Source organism: Talpa europaea (genome assembly GCF_964194135.1).
Source record: "Talpa europaea genome assembly, chromosome: 10".
Lineage (NCBI taxonomy): Eukaryota > Metazoa > Chordata > Mammalia > Eulipotyphla > Talpidae > Talpa > Talpa europaea.
This window is the reverse complement of record NC_140077.1, coordinates 106,251,231-106,276,207: the sequence shown is the minus strand read 5'-3', so window position 1 is coordinate 106,276,207 and position 24,977 is coordinate 106,251,231. Positions and strand designations below refer to the sequence as shown.

The 24,977-nt window shown below is 35.5% G+C and overlaps 1 protein-coding gene across 3 annotated transcripts in view; it reads right to left on the bottom strand.

Moving 5' to 3' along the window:
- Positions 1–24,977, bottom strand: part of LRBA (LPS responsive beige-like anchor protein) — a gene marked incomplete at both ends in the record, with an annotated part of 477,161 nt that overhangs the window by 8,873 nt on the left and 443,311 nt on the right. For all 3 annotated transcript variants that reach the window (XM_084246225.1, XM_084246226.1, XM_084246227.1), the window contains 3 exons: positions 173–274; positions 14,669–14,836; positions 20,585–20,740. In XM_084246225.1, the coding sequence (XP_084102351.1) occupies positions 173–274; positions 14,669–14,836; positions 20,585–20,740 (426 nt within the window). The remainder of the gene's footprint in view (positions 1–172; positions 275–14,668; positions 14,837–20,584; positions 20,741–24,977) is intronic.

The following is a 24,977-nucleotide window of genomic DNA, read 5'->3' as shown; positions in this document are numbered from 1 at the left end:
TCCAAGGAACTGAACGCTTCAGTCATTTTAGCTAAACAGCTCTATCTGTGGTCAGCTACTGGCCACCCTAACAGTGCAGCTTTAGACTTAAAGGTGCCACATTCATGTCTGGTAACTTGTTACCAGATGATGCAAAGAAACACGTCCATTTCATGAAGGGGCAGGAACTGACCTTTAGAGCCGCTCAATACCAGGCCAAGCTCAGCACAGACGGCGGCACACGTGATCTCATAGTCGTGTCCTGTCAAAATGGCCCGGGGAGTGGTGGTCTCACCTTTGGGAAAAAGCAGATGAAAAGAACAAATCAAGTACTCATAGGGGATTACCTCCCTCGACGCAAACCAAATAGTAACTTGTTCCTAATTCCCATAATGCCCAGATCTTTAATTTATTGTTTCAAACTATGTTTAAAAAATTCTGTTATAGAATTAGATCCAAGAGGGCCTCCCCTGGTGGCACAGCGGTTGAGCGCTGGGCCGCAAAGCTGCCCACAGCCTCTGCAGCACTGGTTCGATCCCCGGCCACTGGCGAGGGTCCCACATGGCGTGCAGACCTCTCCTGCCGCCTGCTGCTCCCCTCAGCAGTGTATTTCGTCAGTCTGCCTGTTCTGTTCCCCACTCTGGCTCTGGTGAATTCTCTCACCCTCCCGCGCTTCTGACTGTACCCAGTGCTTGTATAAATAAATAAATAAATCTTAAAAAAAAAAAAAAAAACTAGATCCAAGAGATATGCTGTAATTTCATGACCAACTGTTACTAAATTTCTAATCCTTACATGATGATCAAACTGTAGTTGAAAACTGAGTAAAATAAGACCAAAAGCTGCATTACGAAATTCCTCAGATAGTTTTCAAATAAACATAAGCCCCCTGATTAGATGATCTATGGGTGAGTCTAACAGCAGGAACTTTGGCTTAATTCATATTTCGAAGAAAGGCAGAGCTGCCTCCCCCCACTGCCTCCCACCCTCCTGGCCCAGAGGACACGAGACCCCTGTCCTACTGAAGACAGTCTGGAATAGGATTCCGACCTCCAGGCTTTGTATTTTCCTGATACATCAATTTCACAGAGTATTTTTCCTAGAGTTCATTCAAAGAATAAAGGGGAAGTTCGTACAAGTCTGATAACAACTGAAAATGAGGGGAGGTGGTGAAGAAGGGGGCACAGAGAGGGACTGTCAAATAATGGGAGCTGTTTCAAAACATTTTCACAGGCAGCAGGAAGGCATTCTGTATTCTGGTCCCAAACTGAACAGAAGATAGTTGGCCTATAAGGATCCTATACCATGGATGGCCCCAGAACAGAGAAGTGAAAAATAATGGATTTGATTTTTGCCAGGCCACAAGGATAAAAAATTCTATATTTAGCCTGAGGAATACTATGCTAAGACTAAACAAATCTTTTACAGTCTTTGGGGGAAAAGCCACAAAACAAAACAAAACAAAAAAAAAACCCTTTTAAATGAGACTAGAGAGCAATATTCTGTAAATATCTTGGTTTGGATTGGCTTTAATGTGACTGATAAATGCCACTGAGTATCCACAAAGGGGGCAAATGTAGCCAAAACGCAGCTCACCCCACCAGTGGCAGAACTCTCTGTAAAAGAAGGAGTCGTCTCCCCAGCCCCAGGCCCTGGGTCAGCCTTGGAATAGCCATGGACTGAGGAGAGAGCTGGTCAGTCAGGGGAAGTCCAGCAGAAATGTGCCCTGGGGAAGGCAACTGCTGGCTGTCAAAGAAAATGAAACTAGCTTCCAAAGGAGTTGTTTTTTATGATGGGTCGATGAGTTCTCTGCATTTCATGCAAACTATGTGTATACACTCATGTTCTTCTGTGGGAAACAGAAGAGGAGGAATTGGAAATAGGTTTTACTGAATGCATAGAGATCCATGACCCCCCAAAAAAACCAAAAACAAATTAAAAAAAAAAACAAACAAAACAAAAAACAAAAAGGGTGAGAGGCCCCAGCAAGAAGACCTGCACATCTAGCCCCGTTTCCCTGGAGCCTGCATCTGCTTTCTGTGGAGCCGTCACAGAGAGTCACACCAGTGCCCTTACTGGGATACATGCCACAGACGTGTGTGTCCCCATCCTCACAGGGGCTTTTGGTGAAGGCAGGGAGTTCTGAGACCAAGGTCGTGTACTACGCTGGCTGCACTGCGCACAGCCACACGCTGGGCCTGGGTGCAAGCTTAGTGACAAAGGGACGCCCCGAATGACATTACAAGGCAAGGGGATAAATGGACCTCAGAGCTTGGTTTCATGTGATCCCTGGTTTAAAAACTTTAGAGAGGGGCGCCTCCCTGGTGGCACAGGGGTCAAAGTCAGCACTGCCAAGCTACTGCCAGCCACTATGGCATGAGTTAGATCCCCGGTCAGGGAGCTAACCCTGGCCACAGCGGAACTCTCCTGTCTCGCCCGCTGCTCCCCTCAGCAGTGTATTCAGTAGACCTGCCTGTTCTGCTCCCCACTCTGTCTCTGGTGAATCCGCTCACCCCCTCACACCTCTGGCCCAAACCTCAGTTCCTGTATGCATAAATAAAAACATATCTTAAAAAAAACAAACAAACTTTAAGGAGGGAAACCCACCTCATTTTCAAAGCTGACATTTTCCTAGCCAGAAAGATTTTATCACAAGAGCAACTACTTTTTTCTTAAGAAGTACAAACCTTGGGGAGATTTTTAAAGAAGCAAATAACATAAGCCAACTTGTACTTAACTTTCTACAAAAGATAAGCCCTGCCAGAAAAACTAGAAATGAATGTATTAAGTTTTAAAATGTCCCAAAGCTTCAGCTCTCATTCACGGTGCCCCTTCCCTAAGACACCCTGCAAGCCAAAATGCTGAGTGACAGTATTTTTTAAATTGATGCCCCATTATGTGGATTGCAATGTTTTTATAATAAAAAAAATAAAATCATTAAGATCTAAGGAATGCATTTCAACATGACTCCCCATTTTTGGTCTGCATAAATTATTTTACGGTGGAAGACCTGTGTTTTTACTTGAATTGTCTTGGAATTCTGCAGTGGAAAGTGAAGGTTTGAAGGAAAACTGATGGCGACTGAAAGCAACCTGAGTGTAGGCCAAAGTAAACAAAGGACAAATGGGTGGTGGCGGCCCAGAGGACAGTCACTGAGACATGTCAGCACCAGCCTCTTGCTTTCTAGAGCTAAGAATATTTTCTCAAGGACATGGGGAGGAAGTGAGATTATAGTCAACTATTTTTGTTTCATGTCAAAGGGTTGAAATACTCTTCTAATTACCCTGTAGAATTATTTTACATACCGAATAGTCTATGACTATAAAGTTAGGGCTTAGGAAGCCTCATGATTAGCCCCAAAAAGTGGGTTAAGATACAAGCATTCCTTTTTGCAAACTCATAATTAAGACTTCTTTTTATAAGCCTAAGTACTTGCATTATACTGGCACTATACACCAACATTTTCTCCCCACAAATCAGGAGACTCATACATACGGTGTGATTTTCTAAACTGAAAAAAGATTTTTCTTTTCCTAGGGCCTTTAAATAAAGAACTGTTCAATGCTAGAACTCTGGCTTCAAAGTTTGGCAAAATATTCCCAAACCCAGGAAGCAGGTTAGACAGCTCAGGAAATATAGGAAAAAAGGGGGCAGGGAAAGAAAAACAACAAATTAAAAGCACAAGGGTAAACTTATGATCATTGGGTTCTTCTCACAAACACTTACTGGCTTTCCAGTAAAAAGATTGTGCTACTTAAGTTCCCTCCTCTTTAGGAAATATACATACATTAATGGCCTCTAAAAGTCCACACACAACAATATGAAGAGACATTTTGTCTTAGAAAGTTTTGGGTTTTTTTTTTGTTGTTGTTGTTGTTTTTTTGTGGGACCCTCGCCGGTGGCCGGGGATCGAACTGGTGCTGCAGAGGTTGCAGGCAGCCTCGCAACCCAGCGTTCAACCGCTGCACCACCAGGGAAGGCCCAGAAAGTTATTTCTGGTCTTGTTTAAAAACCGAACTCAGTACCATTTCCTCTGCTGTGCATATCAAACAATCTTTTAAGTTTTCTTCTTAACCAAAAACCTGCTTAGAATAAATATTTGTTGGAAGTTCATTAGTTCCAATAAACCAAATGCTTTAAATATTAAAATTTGACTACAGTAAGCAGGATTATATGGGATTTAAATTCAACAGGTCCAAAATGTTTCAGGCTCAACAGATGTAGAGGAACCACGTAGAGTGAAATTACTAAGGGTAGAAGGTATAGGCACACGGGCTTTATGTGTGGCCCACGGAACCTATTTATCTCTCTATAGTTACACTGCTACACATCATCCTAGATCACAGGCAGGCCAAGCATTAAGATCCCTCACAAAGGAAAGGCAGAAATCGTACTTAAATCTGTCTATATTTCTATCTGGAGCTGGAAGTAAAATTTAGGAATCATATAACTCATCCTCATCGCAGCACTCACCTACATCTGTCCTCCCAGATTCTTTTCAGCCCACAGGGTTATACCTAAGAGGAAAATCATCTTGAAGAAGACAATATTGGTCATATATTACTTTTTCAAATACCCTCAACCTAGTACTATCTCTCTCTGAAATCTCTAGCCCAAATTAAGAGGGTGGGGAAGACTCCCTCAAAATATTAGGTTAATCCTTTGATAAAATTTTGCAGTAGTTAATGGATACAAAAAGTTTTGACTTTTGCTGAGATAGTAGAATCTGCCAAAAGCTAGGTCACAAAGCAGAAGAGTTTCCCTTAAGAACATTTTTAAAAGTCTTATTGCTTGAAAAATCATCATGGCTTTCAATAAAGCTGAAAGAAAAATTTATCTTGCTGCTACTTTCAGGGGCTGCACTTTAAACGCTTCTTAAAGAAAAAAGAAAAAAGAGGATAGATGTCTTGAACTGCTTTGAAAAGCCTGAGCAACTACTTCAAAGGAATGGGAGTCTTTGTCCAGAGAACAGGTTTATGGCTCCTGGTGCAGATCCTCAGCAAAGGCTGACAGGACACGCGGTGAATCTACAGGAATGGCCTTAGAGGAAGAGGAACAAGTCAGAGGACATTAAAGACAGTCCAAATCCGCTAAGGACACCAGGACACATCAGTGTTTCCAGCTGTGCACTTCTCAGAACATAATCCTAATACTATGTTTTACCTTGTAGACACTACTACAAGAGCCCAGCTTGCAGCTAAGCTTCACAAGCAAAAGACCCACTTAGCATTTACAGTAAACCCCTGTTTAAAATATTAGGTGAAATGTTTTACACCACTAGGCAGAGTAACAAATGTTTTTATTAAATGTGTTTCTTTGGTGTCCTCATAACATTAAGCGTTTTTCCTCATCAAATGGACTCTGAACTACTTAACATCTGAAAAAAGAGAAGAGGAAACAGTAATTTCTCTAGAATCCTGCTCATAAATATCCAAAAGAAAAGTATTTAAAAAGATCTGTCTCCATAAAGGGAAAAGGGCTTAATAATCCAGCTTAAAAAAAAAAAAAAAAAAAAAAAGACCTGGCATGTATTTCTGGCATTTTTTGAGCTGCACTTCAAAAAACGAACAAACATCTTAATGCTTTTGGTGTCAACTCCTCAGTCTTATGAAAATTAAGTTACTTTACAATGCACAGCAGAGTTTTTTTTTTTTGATAGTAAGTTTTTTAAGATTGATTTATTTATACAAGCACTGGGTACAGTCAGAAGCGTGGGAGGGTGAGATAATTCACCAGAGCCAGAGTGGGGAACAGAACAGGCAGACCCACGAAATACACTGCTGAGGGGAGCAGTGGGTGTAGCAGGAGAGGTCTGCACGCCATGTGGGACCCTCCTCCGGTGGCCGGGGAGCAGCCGGGGATCGAACCGGCGCTGCAGAGGCTGCGGGCAGCTTCGCAACCCAGCGCTCAACCGCTGCACCACCAGGGAGACCCCAGCAGAGTTCTTATTAACAGTTTAAATATGTTGTTATTAGCAGAGAGAGAACCTTATTCATCCATTCACTATTTTTTTATACCAGCTGTAATGAATGAAGTGTGGTTCAACATTTCCCTAGTCTTAGTATTGTAGAGATAAACTTGGTTCTTCCTATTAATACTTAGTTCAGATGACTCCTGGCCAGGAAGTTAACATTTCCCATTGCTTACTCATTCATTCCTTCACTCCATTTGCTCAACACCATTGGCTGGATATATAACCAATGCACTGCAGAAACAAGGAAAGGAAAAACCTATGGCCTTCTATTTGTAAACGACTTTACTTTAAATGTTCACTGGATCAGGTTTTTGTTATAAACCTGCAAATTATAATAATGTATGTAACTGGAAAGGTTAGAAAGCTGTGCTGAAATCCAAAAAAATTTTTTGTTATATTTGCTCTTCCATATATGCACATGTTCTGCCTCTCTCCCGCTACCATCTGACCTGTTAGAGAAGCAAAACAAAATATGAAACCTGGTTTTGTTAAAAATAAAAGTATGTCAATAGAGTACTCTCTCTGAAAAAGATTTGTTTGAAAACCTAAATAAGTTATTAAGTGTATACAGATGAAAAAAAATCTAAGTATTCCACATTATATGCCAGTTATTTACTAAGAATAGATGCTTCTAATTTGCACGTGTCTTTTGTTTCATTTTAATCACAATCTAACTACTACAAAACATTCATGTGAAAACTGAATATTAAGCTTTCTCATGTGGTTCACCATAATGGTAAATCAAGAAAGGAAATGGTTGTTCTGAATTGGAAATGAGGTTAGCTGTTAAATGTTTCTTAAACCTTTCCCATTAACTTCCTAATTTTTCAATGGGAATTATAACAATACATTTTAATTATGAAAAGGGAGAATATTTGAAATTTGTTTTATTCATTCTATCAATCCATTTTTTTAAATCACAGTCTCTCTGGTAAAAAATGTTAATTTGGTTTTATTTATGGCCTGCAGAAAACAAGTTGTAGCTGCACTGAAGATGTGACAGCTGTAAGGTAGTAAATTTGATAGCTTCCTCTTGTAAATAATAGAATTTTTAATGAAAGAAAAGATAATGTTGCTTTAAAACTAATTATAAGTTCTTGATTCTAACCTTTCTCTTCCTCCTCTATCATCTATCTATTGTGTATAATATTTTAAAAACACAAAATCCTATCATGACATATACTGTCATAAGAACTCAGCATAACAAAATTATATTGTGCTTTGAAAATACTAAGAGTGCTTTATCGATAGGATGCATCAAGTTTTCTATGGTTGGTCGAGTTAAATCAAATTAAAAATGCAGTAGAGTTTAGTGGTTAAGAATGGTGCCTCTGACCTAGAGTGCCTGAGTTTGAATCCAGGCTCCAGCATGGCTAGCTTTGTGACCTCCCTTGGGTATGTTCTCATAATTCTAGTAAGATCTGGGAGCTTCAGGGCATATTTATAATCTCTCTGTTCCTCAGCTATAAAACAAGGATAACAACAGTGGTCACCCCACAGGACGGCTATATGAAGTGCTCAGGACTGTGCCTGGGTAGTGAGTGCCTAGTAGGTATCTTCTAGTGGAAGTAGTAGCGGTAATAGCAGAATAATGCATATTTTCACCCTCTGTTGTAGACACTCCTTTTTCAATAAAAGCATATTATCTGATCCTATCTGCATAAATGCTAAGTAGAAATGGTTCAAATTATTTTGTTTCTTGTAAAGAATATCTTAATTTCTAGAAATTATATCTTGATTTCTTCCATTCCTTCTTTTCTTAGATTTTTCAATCTTCCCTGATATTCCTTACAAAATCTGATAAAACTACTATTGTGTAAATGCCTAGAGCAGGAGGTGAAGGCATGTTGTAATAATTAGATATTTACCCCAAATAAAATATCGTTGTTTCTGACTTTCAAGCACATGCTCATTATAAAGTATCAGGTGATACAGTTATTTGTGAAGAAAATGAAAAATTGCATCCAAATTCCACTACCTATAAATACATTGTCGACATTCTATTGGCTATCATTCCAGATCTTTTTCTATAGCTAAATACACAGAGTACAGGGGGGGTGTGTGTGTTTTTTAAGTACAGATACTTAAAAGATATCACATCACACATGTGTTCTGTTGATTCTTTTTACACTTAAAGCACATTTTTCCATGTTGATATCATAATTTCATAAAAGGTTAATGGCTGAATATTACTTCAATATGTTAACATATCACACTTAACTAACATACTGCTTTTTTCCTACTTTCTTGAGATTTTCATTTGCTGATTCCCCATAGAGGGGCTGGTTTTTGGCTTTAGGTCATTTATAATTCCTGTAGCTACGTACTGGTATTTAGTAATGTAAGCATTACAAAATTAGGCCTCAAAAATACAATGAAGATAGTCAGAAAGCTACTGAAGTGAAACCTTACCTGTATTGTTGATATATAACACTAAGAGCATGAATATCAATTATGGGTTCCTAGGAATATCAATTAAAATTAAAGACTTATCTATCCTAGCTGCATAAAATTCTCTGTACTATGTCCTCCTTAACATTTTTAAGGTACCTTTGTCAAAGACAGATAGTAACTAAGGTGCCTAGTGAAAACTAGGGAGTTCTCATATCTTTAGCTATTAAAAACATCCTGTATAAGTACTGAATTTTCATAAATGTTCAGGAATATCTAAAGTACAATATGAGGTACATACACACAAAGCTGTTATAATTTCTCTAATAAAATGAATTTTTTGGAAGATGGTAAAGTCGGTCTAGTGTGTTGTTATAGGGTGTGCTAATTAAATGTATTTATAGTCATTTTTCAATCTCTCTCTCACTGTTTCTGTTTCTCTGTGTCTCCCCCCACCCCACCCCCAACACACATATCTATATGCTATTCTAAAAGCTGAATAATCCCACTTATAGGGCTAAAAAATGGGGGGAGGTGAAAATTTGCAAATTCAGAGTATATGCAGTCTCAATTAAATGAAAGAAACATTCAATATGTTCTTTGAGAGCCTACAGAGTGATACTTACCTGACTAGAGGGAATGTGTACTTCTTAGATTAATTCCAGCAATTGCTTGAAATTAAATTCCTATCCAAGAACACAGTATAGACACACGATGTTTTTGGTGTGGCACTATTAATGTCCACATATGAAGACACTCAGTTTCAATTTGAGGGTGTAAATCATCAATTCTTCTGTTCTCATATTTATATGGCTATAGCCTACAGGGCTGAATGGTATAGTCATTTTTCTCTGCAACTAAACAAGGTAAGTAAATGTGATATATAGGCATATCACCCCACCACTCTGCATATGGTGCACATTAAGATTGTATTCATTTGCCATATGAATATAATTCCTTTTACCACATCTACTATTAGTTACAAGCAGTAAATACAGCGTTGTTTTGCTGGAACTTAAGGGCCTGCATTACATCATGGAGCACTAAACATCCTGGACCTTCTGGAGAATTTCATAGACATAGTTTTAATGTCACCTAAACTTGAACACTGCCAACATATTGCTTCAAACACAACTTGATGAATTCTTGGATTGAAAAATGCAGGGTAGCCTTAGTGTTAGTACCAGAGTGCACAGCAGAAGCTGGGGCACAAGGAAAGCTCTGAATGAGGTACGTACAAGATCTCAGACTCTTGACAAAGAATTATATGGACAGTAGAGTCATATCCCAGGGATAAAAGGCTGCAAGTTTCAAGCATTGTTTTTATATTCAGAATCCAGTGACCATTAGGAACCTAAAGTTAAAATAGCATTCAATTTTCTCTAACTGCTGCTGACTAGTGACCTGCAATCAAGATGATAATTTTATTGCATGACAATTTGTGCGAATTGTTTCACAAGGCATATATTGTGTTTACTTCGTTTTTAAAGAAAAATTGATTATAAAGCTCTAAATCCAGGTTAGGGTGGGGCAAAGGAAGAAAGTGACTTAATACATTTATATAGTTAAACACAAATATCCATATCTTGATTATTTGTGACCCGTAAATAAGACATTGCAGGTGATTAAAAACAAAGTATACCTGTCTTATCAAGTACTGATTTTCCAATTTACCAATATTAAGTCCCCAAATATATCCAGCAGATGGTGCTCTAGGACACCTACTTCCAGGGAGTACTACTGTTTGTGTTACATTCACCTATATTTTGTCAAGACAAAGAATAAGGATTTATCAGTAGCTTCAGTAAAACATATTAGGTTTTACAGTAAAAAGAACATAATTCCTAATTATGGGCACAAAAATCTACATATGCATAAGCACATGTGCACAGAGGCAACCAGTAAATAATTCATACCTGGATATATTATGATACTACTTTTCTTATAGACTTGATAAGTAGTCTATGTATATCAGTGGTATTTACGGTCATGTGGCAAGATCATTCTAAATTCATTAAAAAAAAATTTAGAATGCCTTAAAGTTAGAATTCATTTTTAATTATAACAAGAATGTCTCATTAGGGTGATACTAGTAAAATTAACAACAGTAGGATTTACGGTAATGACTTAAGTGATTGATGAGAGTATAACAAAATGAAGTTTTAGACAGAGAAAAAGCAGGGCAGCTATGGCATACAGTACTTTAAAAAACAGCTCTGTGGTCTGTTAGGCCTAGCCTTATGGTTAATAAAACCTTCTTTCTAATTAATGGTGCTGAAATATTCTTAAAGAACAGAATCTTGTTATGAAAAAAAAAAAGTTAAATAGTTCTATTTTTTTTTTTTCAGTAGACGCCATTCCCATAAAGGAGAAAGCTGACATAGATTAGCATGTCTGATTGCAAGAAAGGAAAAAAATGCCACCTTTCAATCAAATCAAAACCAGAATGTGAGAATGGAAAACTACTTTGCTGAAATACTATGCACACAAATCTATGCAACACCCTCAGTCAGCAAAAGTTATCAACTGTGGCTTTGAAAAAATTTACTCAGATACCTAAAAATACTTAATAAGCATTTAATTTTAAATGTTTAATAAGCATTTAATTTTAAGTTGACATTAATACAAATAGCAGATAAATAACTATTTAGGACATTTCATCTGGTCTGCAAGATCATTTCAAAGTTTAGAGTATTTAGATTTCAGTTGAATGCACTGGGGAATATTTTCTCCAATATCTGGAAATACACAGTCTGGATAGCACTAATCTAAATGGAAAATGAGTATTTCAGGGAAAGCATTTTAGTAAGATTCGGTCCTAAAATACAAACGAGTAGTAGGGTGAGAGAGATCAGCTTCCACGTAGATCTATTCATTCATCTATGGAAATGTTCTTGATTAATTTTATAAGTAATATTCACAACTAAACAGAATCCTGTTTTAATTTCTCTTCACACTAAGAACATTACATTCCACAGGAGATAACTATTAAAGATGTAAAAATATCTTATGTAAGAAAGTAAGACATTTGTCACAGAACCCAGGCATAGATTTAATGGGCATCCTTTTCAAAGCACCCAAGTTATACTACACATAGGCTTGATCCAATTTGAATTAGCCTGATTTTGCCCAAGCAGTGTGCATATTTTCAATAATATGATTTTTAAAAATATTAATAAAGCTATCAACTTCACATACAGCACTAACATTAAATTTGGAGAAAATGGCATTCATAGGCTTATGAAACCCTGGCAAGTAAAATTACGGCTCAATTCTCAAGATTTTTGAAATAAAAAAATACTAAATACTTGAATGAGACTAATAAAATGCATAAAAAGCAAGAGCCTAGTTATCTTCCATTTACCAATTTTCCTTTCAAAGAGAAAAAGCTCTATATTCAACATTCAAGTTGAGTCTTTACATGCATTTGTAGACCATGCTACAATTGTATGTTTGTGTGTTTGTGTGTGTGTGTGTGTGTGTGTGTATGAGCACGTGTGCCAAAGCCGGACAATTTCTTAAAGGTCACTTATATTGCATCCATGAGATACAGTATGGGAGTAAGCTTAACTTAAAATTACTCATCTGAAAGCTCTGACTTCCGCGGCTGCTTCGTGGAGCCATCAATGAGCCAGAAGCTTATAAAATCCGAAACAGCTTGCAAGAATGTTTAAAACACAGTTCACACACGGTAAAAATGTCTTTGTTTTTATTCGTCATTTTCCTTTGAAGCTTAGAATGGCTTGTTCATTTCTCTATTCTAATGTGTGGAAATTCTCATTATATAAAAAACATGCCTATTTGTCTCTTCTCCAGATTCATCCTTCAAAGCTAAAGCAAAATTAAATTGGGACATTATAAAAGGCCAGAAAGGATGAGGTTCACTTTGAGAAGGGTAATTTAATTTAGTCAAGCTACATTACAATTTTCTAAAATTTTTATTAGATGTACGGTTATGTTATTGGTTTATTTTCTTCCTTTTCATTACCAGCAGTACTAGGAGCTAGCGTCCACCCTACTGCAGACAATGAGAGGGGACAGATGAAGTGCTTTATAGAAAATCCAACATTATAATATGTACTCTAATGCCAACAAGCTGGTGTTTGTGTAGTGATTTATTTGCTCTAAGCATCCTGTGCTTCTGATAACACCTTGAGTCAGTTACTATTGTTGCTTTCATTTTACAGACGAGACGGAAGGACTGCAGTAAAGCTTAGAACTTAGATGTTTGACTTCAAACTCTAGCACCTAGGCAGTCCTACTCGATTCATCTTTTTATAGGACATGCATGTTAAAACCATCTCTACGGTGACTTATAAAGTATTTAAATATATGTAAATACATTTCTCCCTCTGGAAAAGCTGCCTCTTTCTAATTTTTTAAATACTTAAGTTTCAGAAATATAACAGAAACTGCATACAAGCACAGCTCATAAACCTTTAGCTACTTAGCCTACACACCGTAACGACCATGTGTGACATATAGAATATGATTAGGTAAGTAAAGGAAAAAAAAAACACAACTTTCAAAAAAAATCGGATTTTTATATATACATAGATGCACAGAACACCTTACATCAGTAAAGGCAAGAGAAAATTGGTCCTAAATATTGAGATAAATAACAAAATGACATATTTATTGCCTATGCCCAATAGGTTTATTTGGGATAGTTAAGTAAATTTCGACAACCAAAATCACAGGAATAGGAAAACGAGAAACTGAAAGTAGTCACTCATCTCCAAAGGCCAGAAAGAATGAAGGACCAGAACTGAGGGTCCATCATGAAAAGAACATGAAGTACTTTTCATAAGAATGTGAGAAACAAAATGCCTGAATATTACACATTTTAAAATTTCATTGCCAATACCTATAAAATGTATCTGTGTAAATATGTGAAATAACATGTGTGTGTACCCTTTATATGGATACATACACTAAAGTTTGATCTGATCATAAAGAATATTATCCATAGCATCACAGCTTTACAATTATTTTTTGATAGCTTGAGAGTTCATTCTTCTTGATTTTTTACACTCATATTTTAATGAAGTACCATTATTTTACCCCCTTGTTAATTTTTTTCACAATATAGGATTTCTCCTCTAGGTCTTAAAATTATGTTCATATTCTATTTGAACATATAGGAAATTATCCCTCTTTTGATCAAAATAAGAAATAGGTATTAGAGGTTCAGTAAATAAAAACTGTTTACCCACCACCTCAAACAAAATACATAAAAAGTAGAAAAGGCTTTGATAAACTACTTCACATATACTTTCTTTAAAATTGCAGTGGCTTTTGATGAAATTTTTTTAAAGGATTTTACTGTTATAAGAATATTATACATTTAATAAACACAACTTAAGAAGCCACCAAAATAGATGGACTTAAACCTAATTCAGACTGCTTCATAACTCGGGGCTGAATGACAGAAGTATTCGGGTAAACTAATGAGAAACAACATGGTCCTTCATTAACCATATACATTGCAACTTGCTTTAAATTAAGAAACTGTAAATATTTAAGAGCAGTTAAAATGATCTAACTTATGAAGTAAAAATATAAAGTTATCCTTGCAGGAACTCTTCAGTGTTATCATAATCATTTTAATTAAATTCTCATTTTTCAGGTGGTCCCTTTAATTGTTTTTTCCTACTTTTTAATGTGTTTTTCTCAAGCCATTTCTTTTTTGCAGCTGTGTGCGATTGGTTTTAATGGTAGCTGCTTCCTTTTTTGCCTTCTGTGAATTACAATTTTAAATGGTTACACATTTTTTGTTTTACTGCCTTCAGCATAGTTTCATAAAGATGTTTAAGGCTGTTGGTGAAGATTTTCATTTCCCATCTGAAAAACCAAGAGTCAATTTGAATATTTTACACTGGCCTTTTATGACCTGTTTTATCTTTTAGTATGTAAATGAAAGTGTATTTTATGAAGACTGGTTTGTTTCATGAGAGTATTTTTCTTTTGTTCTTTTAAAATATAAATCCAATAATCAAAATAATATATGACTGCTCCTCCATGTTATATCTTACAGTTTGTGAATGAAACACCTCTGTTTTATTTGGTGACAGTCATTTCTAATGAAGAACTAGCACTTTCAGATCATAAGGATAACCTATAACATGAACAATGAGATTTATGCTTGGATTTGAATTATCATTGGTCACAAAATGTTAATAACGAGGCTCTCTAGACTTTTCTTTAAGGAGTAATTAAAACTATGTGGTACTCAGTTTCACTTTTACCATAATGAAAAGTAAATTTATTGCAAAATTCTACTTATATATCATTTGTAAATATTTACTTTTAAGTTGTACTTACTGCCTGGGTTATCTCCAATCCCACTGCTTTTTCCATTCCAGTACCAGAGCAGAAGGGTTGCATCACGTGACCCTGAGAGAATGTAGCAATTTCCCCCAATATATGATTCAGATCGAGTGAGGCAAGTTACAACATCCCAATGGCCAAACACCACTTGGACCAATTTTCCTGAAAAAAGAGCAATTTTTTTAAATTAACATTAAAAAAAAATCAAACAAATTTCTAGTGACTAATATCTAATGTATAAAACAATGAAGCTGTATTAATTCAGATTTTGTAATAAAATTTGATACAGTTCAACCTAAATTTTCTTCTTTGAAAAATACAAAGTCAATTGAACAGTGACAACATTTTGAAAGGCATATGTATTTCTTCCTTTTAAGTGCTCTATATAAGAATAATATAAGTCACTTAGAAGAGCTCAGAATTAGATAAACTAAGTTTTGATGAAAGGTCTAGTTTATTGTGGATGCAATTTGAACCAGCTCTTTTTCTGTTTGAATTTTCTGAATGAAAATTCCTCAGGAGGTGATGATGAAATTAAGATCATGGCAACTTATTTAACAATAATGACTAGAAATGGTGGGAAGCTTACTATGTATCTATGGTTCAAACACTGGATGAATTATTCACATACCTGTCAGGGAAAAAGTAAAGCCCCTACCTTTCAGAATCTTGACTTAATTAAATACAGTGTTTATAATTCACACAAATGTGTCTACAAATTAGGTATTCCTAGTTTCTAACTAAAACTTTTCTTTGAAATGGCTACTAAATCTACAAATGTCAGTCTACCCTAAAGTTCAGCATGAAGTTTTTTTTCTAAAATAAGATTTTTAGTGGAGTGATAAAAGTTTAATTCAAATGTTTAAGAAAAAAGATCACCAAACTGGGAAAAAAAAAGGTTAATATCCCTTAAAAATGTATGTGTTCAATTTGGAACAAAACATTACCTAGTCCAAAGCTAAAAAACGCAATGAAATATTGGCATCTAAGTGTATTTTAGCTTTTTGAGATATCAATAAATGTAACTAAGAATGTATTTACAATTTAAAAAATCTTGATTTTAATAAACCTGAACTTCATTACAGATACTTCAAATGTAGAAATAAAATCAGATGGAAAATCAAATACAGTGTTTTCATTCTTACATATAGCCTACTATTAATAACTTTAAAATTAGGTTCATTTTGATCTCAAATTGCAAAATTACTAAAATATATCTTTCTCCTGTGGAAAAAAAACTCAGTCAAAGCCCATGTTTTACTTGCTAAAAAGGTGTACATCTGAATTTCTTCACCCTTTAAAATCGACATCAAAACATTTCATTTCAAAAAGTAACTCTGATCAATAAAGCTTACAGTAAAAATAATTTTGGGCTTTCTAGAAAAAAAGGAAAAGAAAAAGTAAATTAAATATGAAACAATTATTTTCACTTCATTTCCAATTTACATGGATTAGTGGTGAAATGGATTGGGTCAGGTTAGAGACCTTACAAGGGAAAAGACAAACGTTAGGTAGCTGAATACACTCATTACTAAATTAGAAAATGGAAGACCAGAGAATTTTTACTATTGATAGAAACTGAGCAAACCATAATGTTTTTGATCACCAAGTATTTGAAGTGACTTCTACCTCTGCTTATACCTGAATGCTAAGAGCATGTCAACTACAGGTTATCTGGAGTAGGGTTATTTAAGACCTGACACCTCTCAACTCCGTGGGTTGCAGGAATGAGGAGGAGGTGACGTCACCTCCACTAGCTAGGTACCAGAGGTGCCCAGCACAGAGAAACCCAAACGCTCTGCACCAAAAGGCTTGCGAAAGAGCAGCTGTCCTTTGGTAACTTGCTTACTTTCCCACTCGAGGACACAATGGGGAAGCTTTCACTGCAAAGGCAGGATAGATTCAATACACTGGCAGATTTTTCCAAGTAATCACTCTGTACCTATGTCAGCGTTAGGAAAAGTGGTTTATTAACTAATTAAAATTTCCTAGTGTTTTAACTTTTGCCTAAAAAGTTATCACACTTATTTTTCATTAAAGAAACATTTACTGAGAAGGCACGAAGTGCCAGGTAGTTGGCTTCCTTCCATGTACACAGTGGTAAACAAACAGACGTGGTCCTTGCCCTGGTAGTATTTACTGTCGGGTGGAGAAGATAGACATTGAACAGCCATGGCAGAGACGTGATTACGAAGAGTGGTAAGTGTTATAAAATAAGAGAACAAGGTAGGACCAGTGAGAAAAAGAGGGTAGTGTCAGGGAAGATGGAAATGACAGTGACCTTTAATTACCAACATCTAAAGGGGTTCATGTTTTAATACAAATCAATGGTATCTGCTATGATTTATACTTTGGGCTCAACTCTGGAAAACAGTATCTTTTTAAGAGTACTTTTTCCTGGTCTAGCAGCCTTCCCAAGCAGTCTCTGTTGCTGCTATGAGGTTGAGGTTCACTCTTCCTAAGTAAATCATAGCATATAAACACCTGCTGCTCTTTTTGGTAAATTATTTTCTGATAATCTCATTAAGTGTTCTTCAACCTTTATTTTTTTGTTTCCTTTAATACCAGCCCACCTCTCCGCACACTAATATCAAATATTACCACAAGCACTAGAATATCCCTTTTTTTGACAGAACAAATTTCTAGTTAATGTTTTATTTGACAGCTGTGCTACAAATAAAAAAAAAAATATCAAGCTCAGGACTCTACACCACTGAATCTAAAATGTGGCTTGAAAATAATTCCCACTGCTGAGGGAAGGTTTTATTGTTGCCTCTGCTGTTCTGGTTGTGTCCCGAAAACATGATTTATGTTTAAAGAATTTCCAGTTACAACCGTGTTTCTCTCTTCTCCCCTCCCCAAATCTAACAAAAGAAGGATTTTTTTTTTTTTGGCTTATGCGCTAAAATATAATTGAATTCAACACTTGTGATAGCTTTGCTATTATATATTATTGATCATACACTGTTCCCTTTGCCTCTCTGTCAAACTTAGGAAAAGGCATTTAAGTATTCCTATTGTCAAAAAAATTCAAATATACTTACCCTAACTAAAATTATGTTAACTAAAACTATCATTAGAGTTTGCATATAAAATATTAAGAAAGATCTTAGGACTATTGTTTGACATGCTTTCCCCAACTTTCCTGGCAAATGTAAATATTTTATTGTATAAGCTGATTAATCAGCCTTACTAAAAATATAAAATGAAGTTAAAAGAAAGTTACTTCCTAAGCAGTATAAAAGATGGTTTTGGAAAGAGAAGAGATGTTATCTAGTTTATTAAGTCTAATGCAGTATGGCAGATACACCAGAGCTTCATGTTCTAAATTACAGCATTTTCCAAATTAACCCATGATTGACAGACAATACCTACGTAAGATAACATGGTATAATCGTAAATAATGCTACATATGAAGTCAGAATACTTTCTTCTAAATTACTCAAAATATTTCAACAAGTTGCTTAACCTTTATGTAGCTGCGAAGTTTCATGTGAACATTGGGGATCAGGACCTCTGTTCTGTCTGTTTCACAGATTATTGTTAGGCTAATGCAATATCGTGTATGGGAAGGAATACTGTAATTTAAATAACTGGGTAAACTTAAGAATTATTTTAATTATTAGTACTATATAAAAATGAGGTTAGTCTTACTTTACAAAATTAATATTCAATGCCATTTTAAAAAGAGATGGAATATCAACAAACTAAAAAAACCTCAAATCAACAACTGACATAATACATGATTCCATTTATATGACATTCTGGAGAAGGTTAAATTACAGAGTGGTCGTGAGAAGATTGAGGTGGGGCAAGAAATTGACTATCATGACAGTTCATGGGTAACTTGGTGGTGGGAATTTTATGGGGATTACATCTGAATGGAAAACTCAAGCATTGTACAAAAATGAACAACAAGACTATATAAATAAAAGCATTTTTTTAAAAAAGAAATTGACTTTAAAGGGGAGGCACAGGAAACTTTGGGGGGGTGACAGAGGTGCTCTACACCTCAATTTAGTTGATCACATTGCCATATACATTGCCAAAACTCACAAATTGTAACCACAAAATTTTATTATATGTACATTTAACAATAATTGGGCCTCCCTGGTGGCAAGGGGGTTAAGACGCAGCCTAGAAGGCGATCCGCAGCCACTATAGCACAAGTTTGATTCCCGGCCAGGGAGCTACCCACATGGCGCAGCAGACCTCTCCTGACTTGCCCGCTGCTCCCCTCAGCAGTGTGTTTTGGTCGATCTGCCTGTTCTGTCCCCACTCTGTCTCTGGTGAATCCTTTCTCACACACACACACCCCAATCTCTGGCCTATATCCCAGTGCTTGTGTGCATAAATAAATCTTTAAAAAAGTTTAACAATAATTTTTAAAGCATAAAAAACAATATATGATATAAAAGAATGTTTAAAGAAATCATGTGAGAGGATGTAAAAAATTATGATGTGAAAGAGGGCAAAAGGGAGCACAATTTGAGGTCAAATAATGCAAATGCTGATATTATTGTATATTGAAAGAAAAGATTAAATTCAAATTTGATTGCTAAATCACAAAATTCATTATAATGATAAATACATTTTATGAAAGCTCATCAATCCCCACTGCATTCTGAATGATGCTAGAGGAGTTTAAAGTTCCAAAGCAATTAACCTCATAGAGCTAAATATGTAGTAAGATCCCAATTAATCAGAAAGCCTTGAATGATGCTGCTTTTTTTTTTTTTTTTTGGAGCTACAGAGGTGAAAATTATAAGAAAGCTAGATCATTTTTTCCATAAAACAAAAAATTAGTAAGAGCACATCTAAAAACGTCTAGGGCTTATTCTATGAAAGGTACATATTCTTCGACTATTTGCCCCTACTCTCTCATAGCTATTTTACAATACTATCATCAAAATACACTTATGACAATCTCCTTGACTAACCAACAATTAATTTTTCAATATCTTGTAGTTACTGAAATGGAAGCATGGACTCATACATTTTATAAAGATTAATAAAACTGAAAGATGACTTACCATAAAACATTTAATTATCTACAAATTTCAATTTAAAAGAATTTCCTATTTCCACAACATTTAAATAAGAAATTTATAGACCCTGTTTTAGTTGAAATATCTACTTTTGCACTGAGTTAAAATCAATTATCTAATTTTTATTTTTTTAAATATTCAACTTCAGATTTACTATACTTTATCCATTTAAGTTTCCAAAATACTTAAGAGACTTCTAAATTTTTCACTGTTTCTTAATATCATATACGCAAAAATTTATATACATTTACTGGATTGGATCTTCTCTAATAATACTGAGTTAAACTTGGTTTGTCCCTTAGGGAGATGAATGCAAATGAGTATATAGATTTAAACTTTTATATTTTAACAAGAGCTCCTGTCACACATAAAATCAGTAGTCAGCTACTTTTCTTCATGATAGTGTAGCTTTCAGCAAGATTCTTTGCAGAATTGGGTGGAGGCAAGATATCAGCTACCAAGAAATACAGTTAATGAGAATATCCAGTGAGGGAAAAAAATCTTTTAAATAATACAGGAGTGGGAAAATACACCTCTATGTATGTGCACCTGCCATTAGATTATACATATACATGGGCATGTGGTATTTAAATAGCAAGATATGCCTTCAAAATGAGTCATTCTGCAAGCATGAGGCTTGAAGACAAACCTACAATAAAAAACTACCTCTTCAAAACATGCTAAAGTTAACGTAACAGAGGACTATATTAGTAGATTATTAGTTCAAAGGGGAAAACAGTATCTTTTTCCTATTTAAAAAATTTAGAATCCTATCATTTTGGAAGGAAGATGAAAGACATTCTAAGTTTCTCAGTGCTATTTGTAGTAAACTTCAGTTCACTGAGAAGAAAATAACAGTTACCTGTGTCTGTAGAATAGACTCGGAAACTCTTATCCCAGAAGCCACAAATAAGAATATAGCGGTTGTCTGAAGTGATGACAAAGCACTGGGAATGGACCTGAATACTTTGGTCTAAAAGGTCAGTGATTTGCCTCCTGTGCATTCCTGTATTGCTGGCTGTGGGAATAGAGGAAGGAAAAAAAGAAACCAATAAATCAACATACATAAAGAAATCCCATATTTTGTCATAACGGGGATAGGGGTTAGGAAAGAGAGGCAACACATTCCAGGGTACAAATATGTGATCTTGGGCCTCCCCTGGTGGCGCAGCGGTTGAGCGCTGGACTGCGAAGCTGCCCGCAGCCTCTGCAGCGTCGGTTCGATCTCCAGCCACCAGCGAGGGTCCCACATGGTGCGCAGACCTCTCCTGCCGTGCCCACTGCTCCCCTCAGCAGTGTATTTCATCAGTCTGCCTGTTCTGTTCCCCGCTCTGGCTCTGGTGAATTCTCTCACCCTCCTGCGCTTCTGACTGTACCCAGTGCTTGTATAAATAAAATAAATAAATCTTTAAAAATAAAAAAAGGTGATCTTTAATTTAAATAAACAATATTTGAAAAAACAAATAGAAAAAAAAACACCCGATTGTTTGAAGAATGTGGGTAGCTCAATTCAGTGTCTTAGTATGATTTTTTGCCTGGAGCAAAGAAATAATAATCATATACTACAATTTGAAAAAAGTATACAATTCTCAGAACAGCATTGCTAGCTCTTGGATAGTAGACCAAACTAGATTACAATCTCCTGATTGCATCACAGTTAGGTCTGTGTTTCTGACAATCTCATTACATCTATTGTCATGAGAATGGATTCATGTTGTGACGATCTATTACTTTAACTTTTTGTCACAGGGAAGAGCTATCAGAATTTAAATGTCATATATCTGAAATACTGTAGCATCGTGTACCACTTTGGCTTTTACGCATCTTTAATTTGACTAGATGTGAACTCCCATTTCCCTGTTTACAGCTGCACTTGCATGTAAGGAAAAGATAGAGTGACTATTTATTAAAGATACTCGTAACTGAAAAAGTCAAAGCACAGCACACTGCCACGTCCTTACTCTTTATGTAAGCAATTAAACAAGACAGGCTGGCAGTGTGTTCTCACATTGCAACGAGCACCTAAGATGGGGTCTGTCACCAGGCACAAGGTCAGACATGGAGGGACATCAAGCACCTGGGAGGAGTAATAATCCTGTAGAAATACACTATCAAGTATGTTATTATTAGAAAAGGAATGTTCACTGAGATGCCTTTATTTGGCACATGGCCAGCCAAATATAAAGCTTAGTTTCTTATCATCTAAGAATGATTTTGCCACCAGCTTTTCCATGCAAATGATGATTCTAACACTGCTAAATAAATCTGATTATATTAGATAAAACAAGAATTTTACCAGGAAAAATAAAACCAAGTTCTGCTTCTGATTATTACAGTCCTTGCACCATTTCTTTAGCTTTTGGTGGGGAAGAAAACAACTACAAAGGTGCTCTTGATAAAGCAGAAAAAAAATTTATATTCATTATACTTAATAACTAAATTAACGTGCCCAATGTAATGGAAGTCTCAGAGAGTAATACAGAAGAAAAAAGTACTCAAAGTACTCTCCAGTGTTGTGCTGGAACCCAGTTGGGATGCAGAGGAATCAATTCCCCTGCCCTCTGGTGTGTGTATGTATGTATATGTATATATATATATATATATATATATATATATATATATATGCAACATGTGGCATACTGCAAAATTCTGCGAGAGTCTGACCTTACAATTTAACCAAGTAGATGATAAGCAACTGTTTAACAGTAGGTTTCACATATTCTGGGGGGGATTAATGAACTAGAAAATTATAGCAGCAGTAAAAAGGGCAGAATTCTAGTCGGGGATCATGCCCCTTTATCCCCTTCTATAGCATATCACAGAGACCACTAGTATCCCACTGCTGTGAAGCAGAGTGATACAATATAGTTCTCTTAATACTAGAAACCTGGTAATTAAAAAGAGGACAGTTAGTACTTTCTATACCAGTTACTATAATTGTAAGTACATTACTGAAGAAAATTGTAAAAAAATGTCTACTTTTATCAGTGTCTACATGACTTTAGCTGGGTTTTTTGTTTGTTTTTTTGTGGCTTTTGTTTGTTATTGTTTTTGATGTGATCTCTTTGAAGGACCTAGCTTGACAGATCTGGGTCCATGTACAATTTTGAATTAAGTGACCACAGAATACCCCTGGATAAGATTGATGCCCCTTCAACACTAAGGTGAACTATTTACCAAGTGCTTAATTGTAAACCCTCTCTCAAATCCATCCATCCATCCATCCATCCATCCATCCATCCATCCATCCATCCACCCAATCCATATAACTTATCTACCTCATAAATGCCTTTCCCTTTATCTCAACTGTTTTCTTTAATAACCCTCTTGAGAGGATTACTGAAAGTATTTTTATTTAATGAATTAGGTGTATTTGTTTAGATCAGAAGTCTTCAAATCAGGGCATGCAGACCTGGGGCTGGAATGGAAGGTGCATGGGTGTGTAAGATTTCCCATGGGATTCACAGGCACAGATGGTTTTAAGCAAATCAATTTCTATTTCTTCAACTTTCCTGTGTTCTCTTGCTTGAAACAGATTCATCTGAGAATTCTGAGTTTTCCTTCCTTACCTCCCCTTTTGAATGTTCTTCTTCCACTAGATAAAATAAAGGCATATATCTTTTAGATCTAGACTCTTACTGTGGTATTTTACCCAGGTAATAAAAAAACCTCTTGAGAGCTAAATAAAGGGACAATTCAAACTACTGATGTGATGCTGAAAAGTGAATGCCTCAGTACCAAATCATTCTGCAGGACAGGTGGTTTCCAATTCACTGCTTTCAATAAATGGTAGAAAGATCTAATCATGCTGTCAATTGATAGATCATTAAAAATAAGTTTCAGTGATAGATGGTTAAAGAGATCATTTAATGATAGACTATAAAAATAGCTCTTAATAATAGATTACTATATGAATTTTGTCACATTACTCAGAGTTCAAAGATTTGAGTGGCATTGTTAAACACAGCTCTTTCTTTTCCCATGTATTTCATATATCAATAGCAACCCTCAGAGCTTCCATTTATTCAAAATGAGAGAGAATTGTTGACAAATTATGTTTCGTTCAGTAACAATTTTTATCCATAAAGGTATGGCTATTAGGGGTAAAAGACCTGTTTCATAATAGATGTGTTTTTTTATGTTTAATAAAATTTATAATTTATAATAAGTATCAGTAATATCTTAATGACAACTCTATGGAGATTAGTTTTTAAAAATCTGAGCTCTGTTGTCATAAGGACTCCTAACAAATTTATATACATATATCTAACTTTCTGTATATATTCTTATTGCTATAAACTATAATGGTATCATTAATTTTCAAAAACTAAAATAAACTTGTACACAGGAAATAGAATGAAAAGTATAAATTCAAAATGAAAAATGATTAATGTAAAAATTTTAACTCTTCTGTGTTGTATATTCTGAAAACAAAACGTTGAGTATCAACTCACTCATTTTGATATTTAAATTCCATTTGATATATTTAGAATTTTATATACTATGGCAAAAATTATAACCTTTGCCATTAGTTAAAATTGCAATGAAAAATTTTAGATGTCAACCTAAAAAAATATGCGCAGGTACATGGTTTTAAATAATTATTGCAGGGGGTAGAGGAGAAAACAATCTAACAACTAGTGACCCAAAGCAGGGAAGATAACTATGCCCTAAAGACCAAATCTGGCCTATGCCAGGCTTTGCATACAAAGTTTTATTGGAACACAGCAATGCCCACTTGTTTATATGCTGTCTTAGGCCGCTTTTGTGCTGTAACAGCAGAGGTAAATAGTTGCAACTTTATGGCCCACATAGCCTAAAATATTTACTACCTGATCCCTTACCAAAAAAGTTTACGCATGTCTGGTCTAAAGGGTTACTACTGTAAAATTATTTAAACAGACTTTACACCATAGGATACGCATTGTCGAGTTTTAGGTCAGACTTCAGAAACAATGTTTCATATGACTTAGCAAATGATTTTATTATTTTCCTGACTTTTGAAACTTTAACCAAGTGAGCATTTAATATTTTTTCAATATGTGGCAAATCAAAGCAAAACAAGATTTAGGACTCAGAATGGTATATTTTTCATATATATTGTTACTTCTTAGATTCCTGCTTCTATAAGGGAAATGATAAATGGATTAGTTGAATTTAAGATTATTTTAGTCATCCTGATAGTTCATATGCAAATGTTTAGTTCTCCATGGTTTTAAAGACCAAAAAGGGTGATATATACAGAACAAACTTTT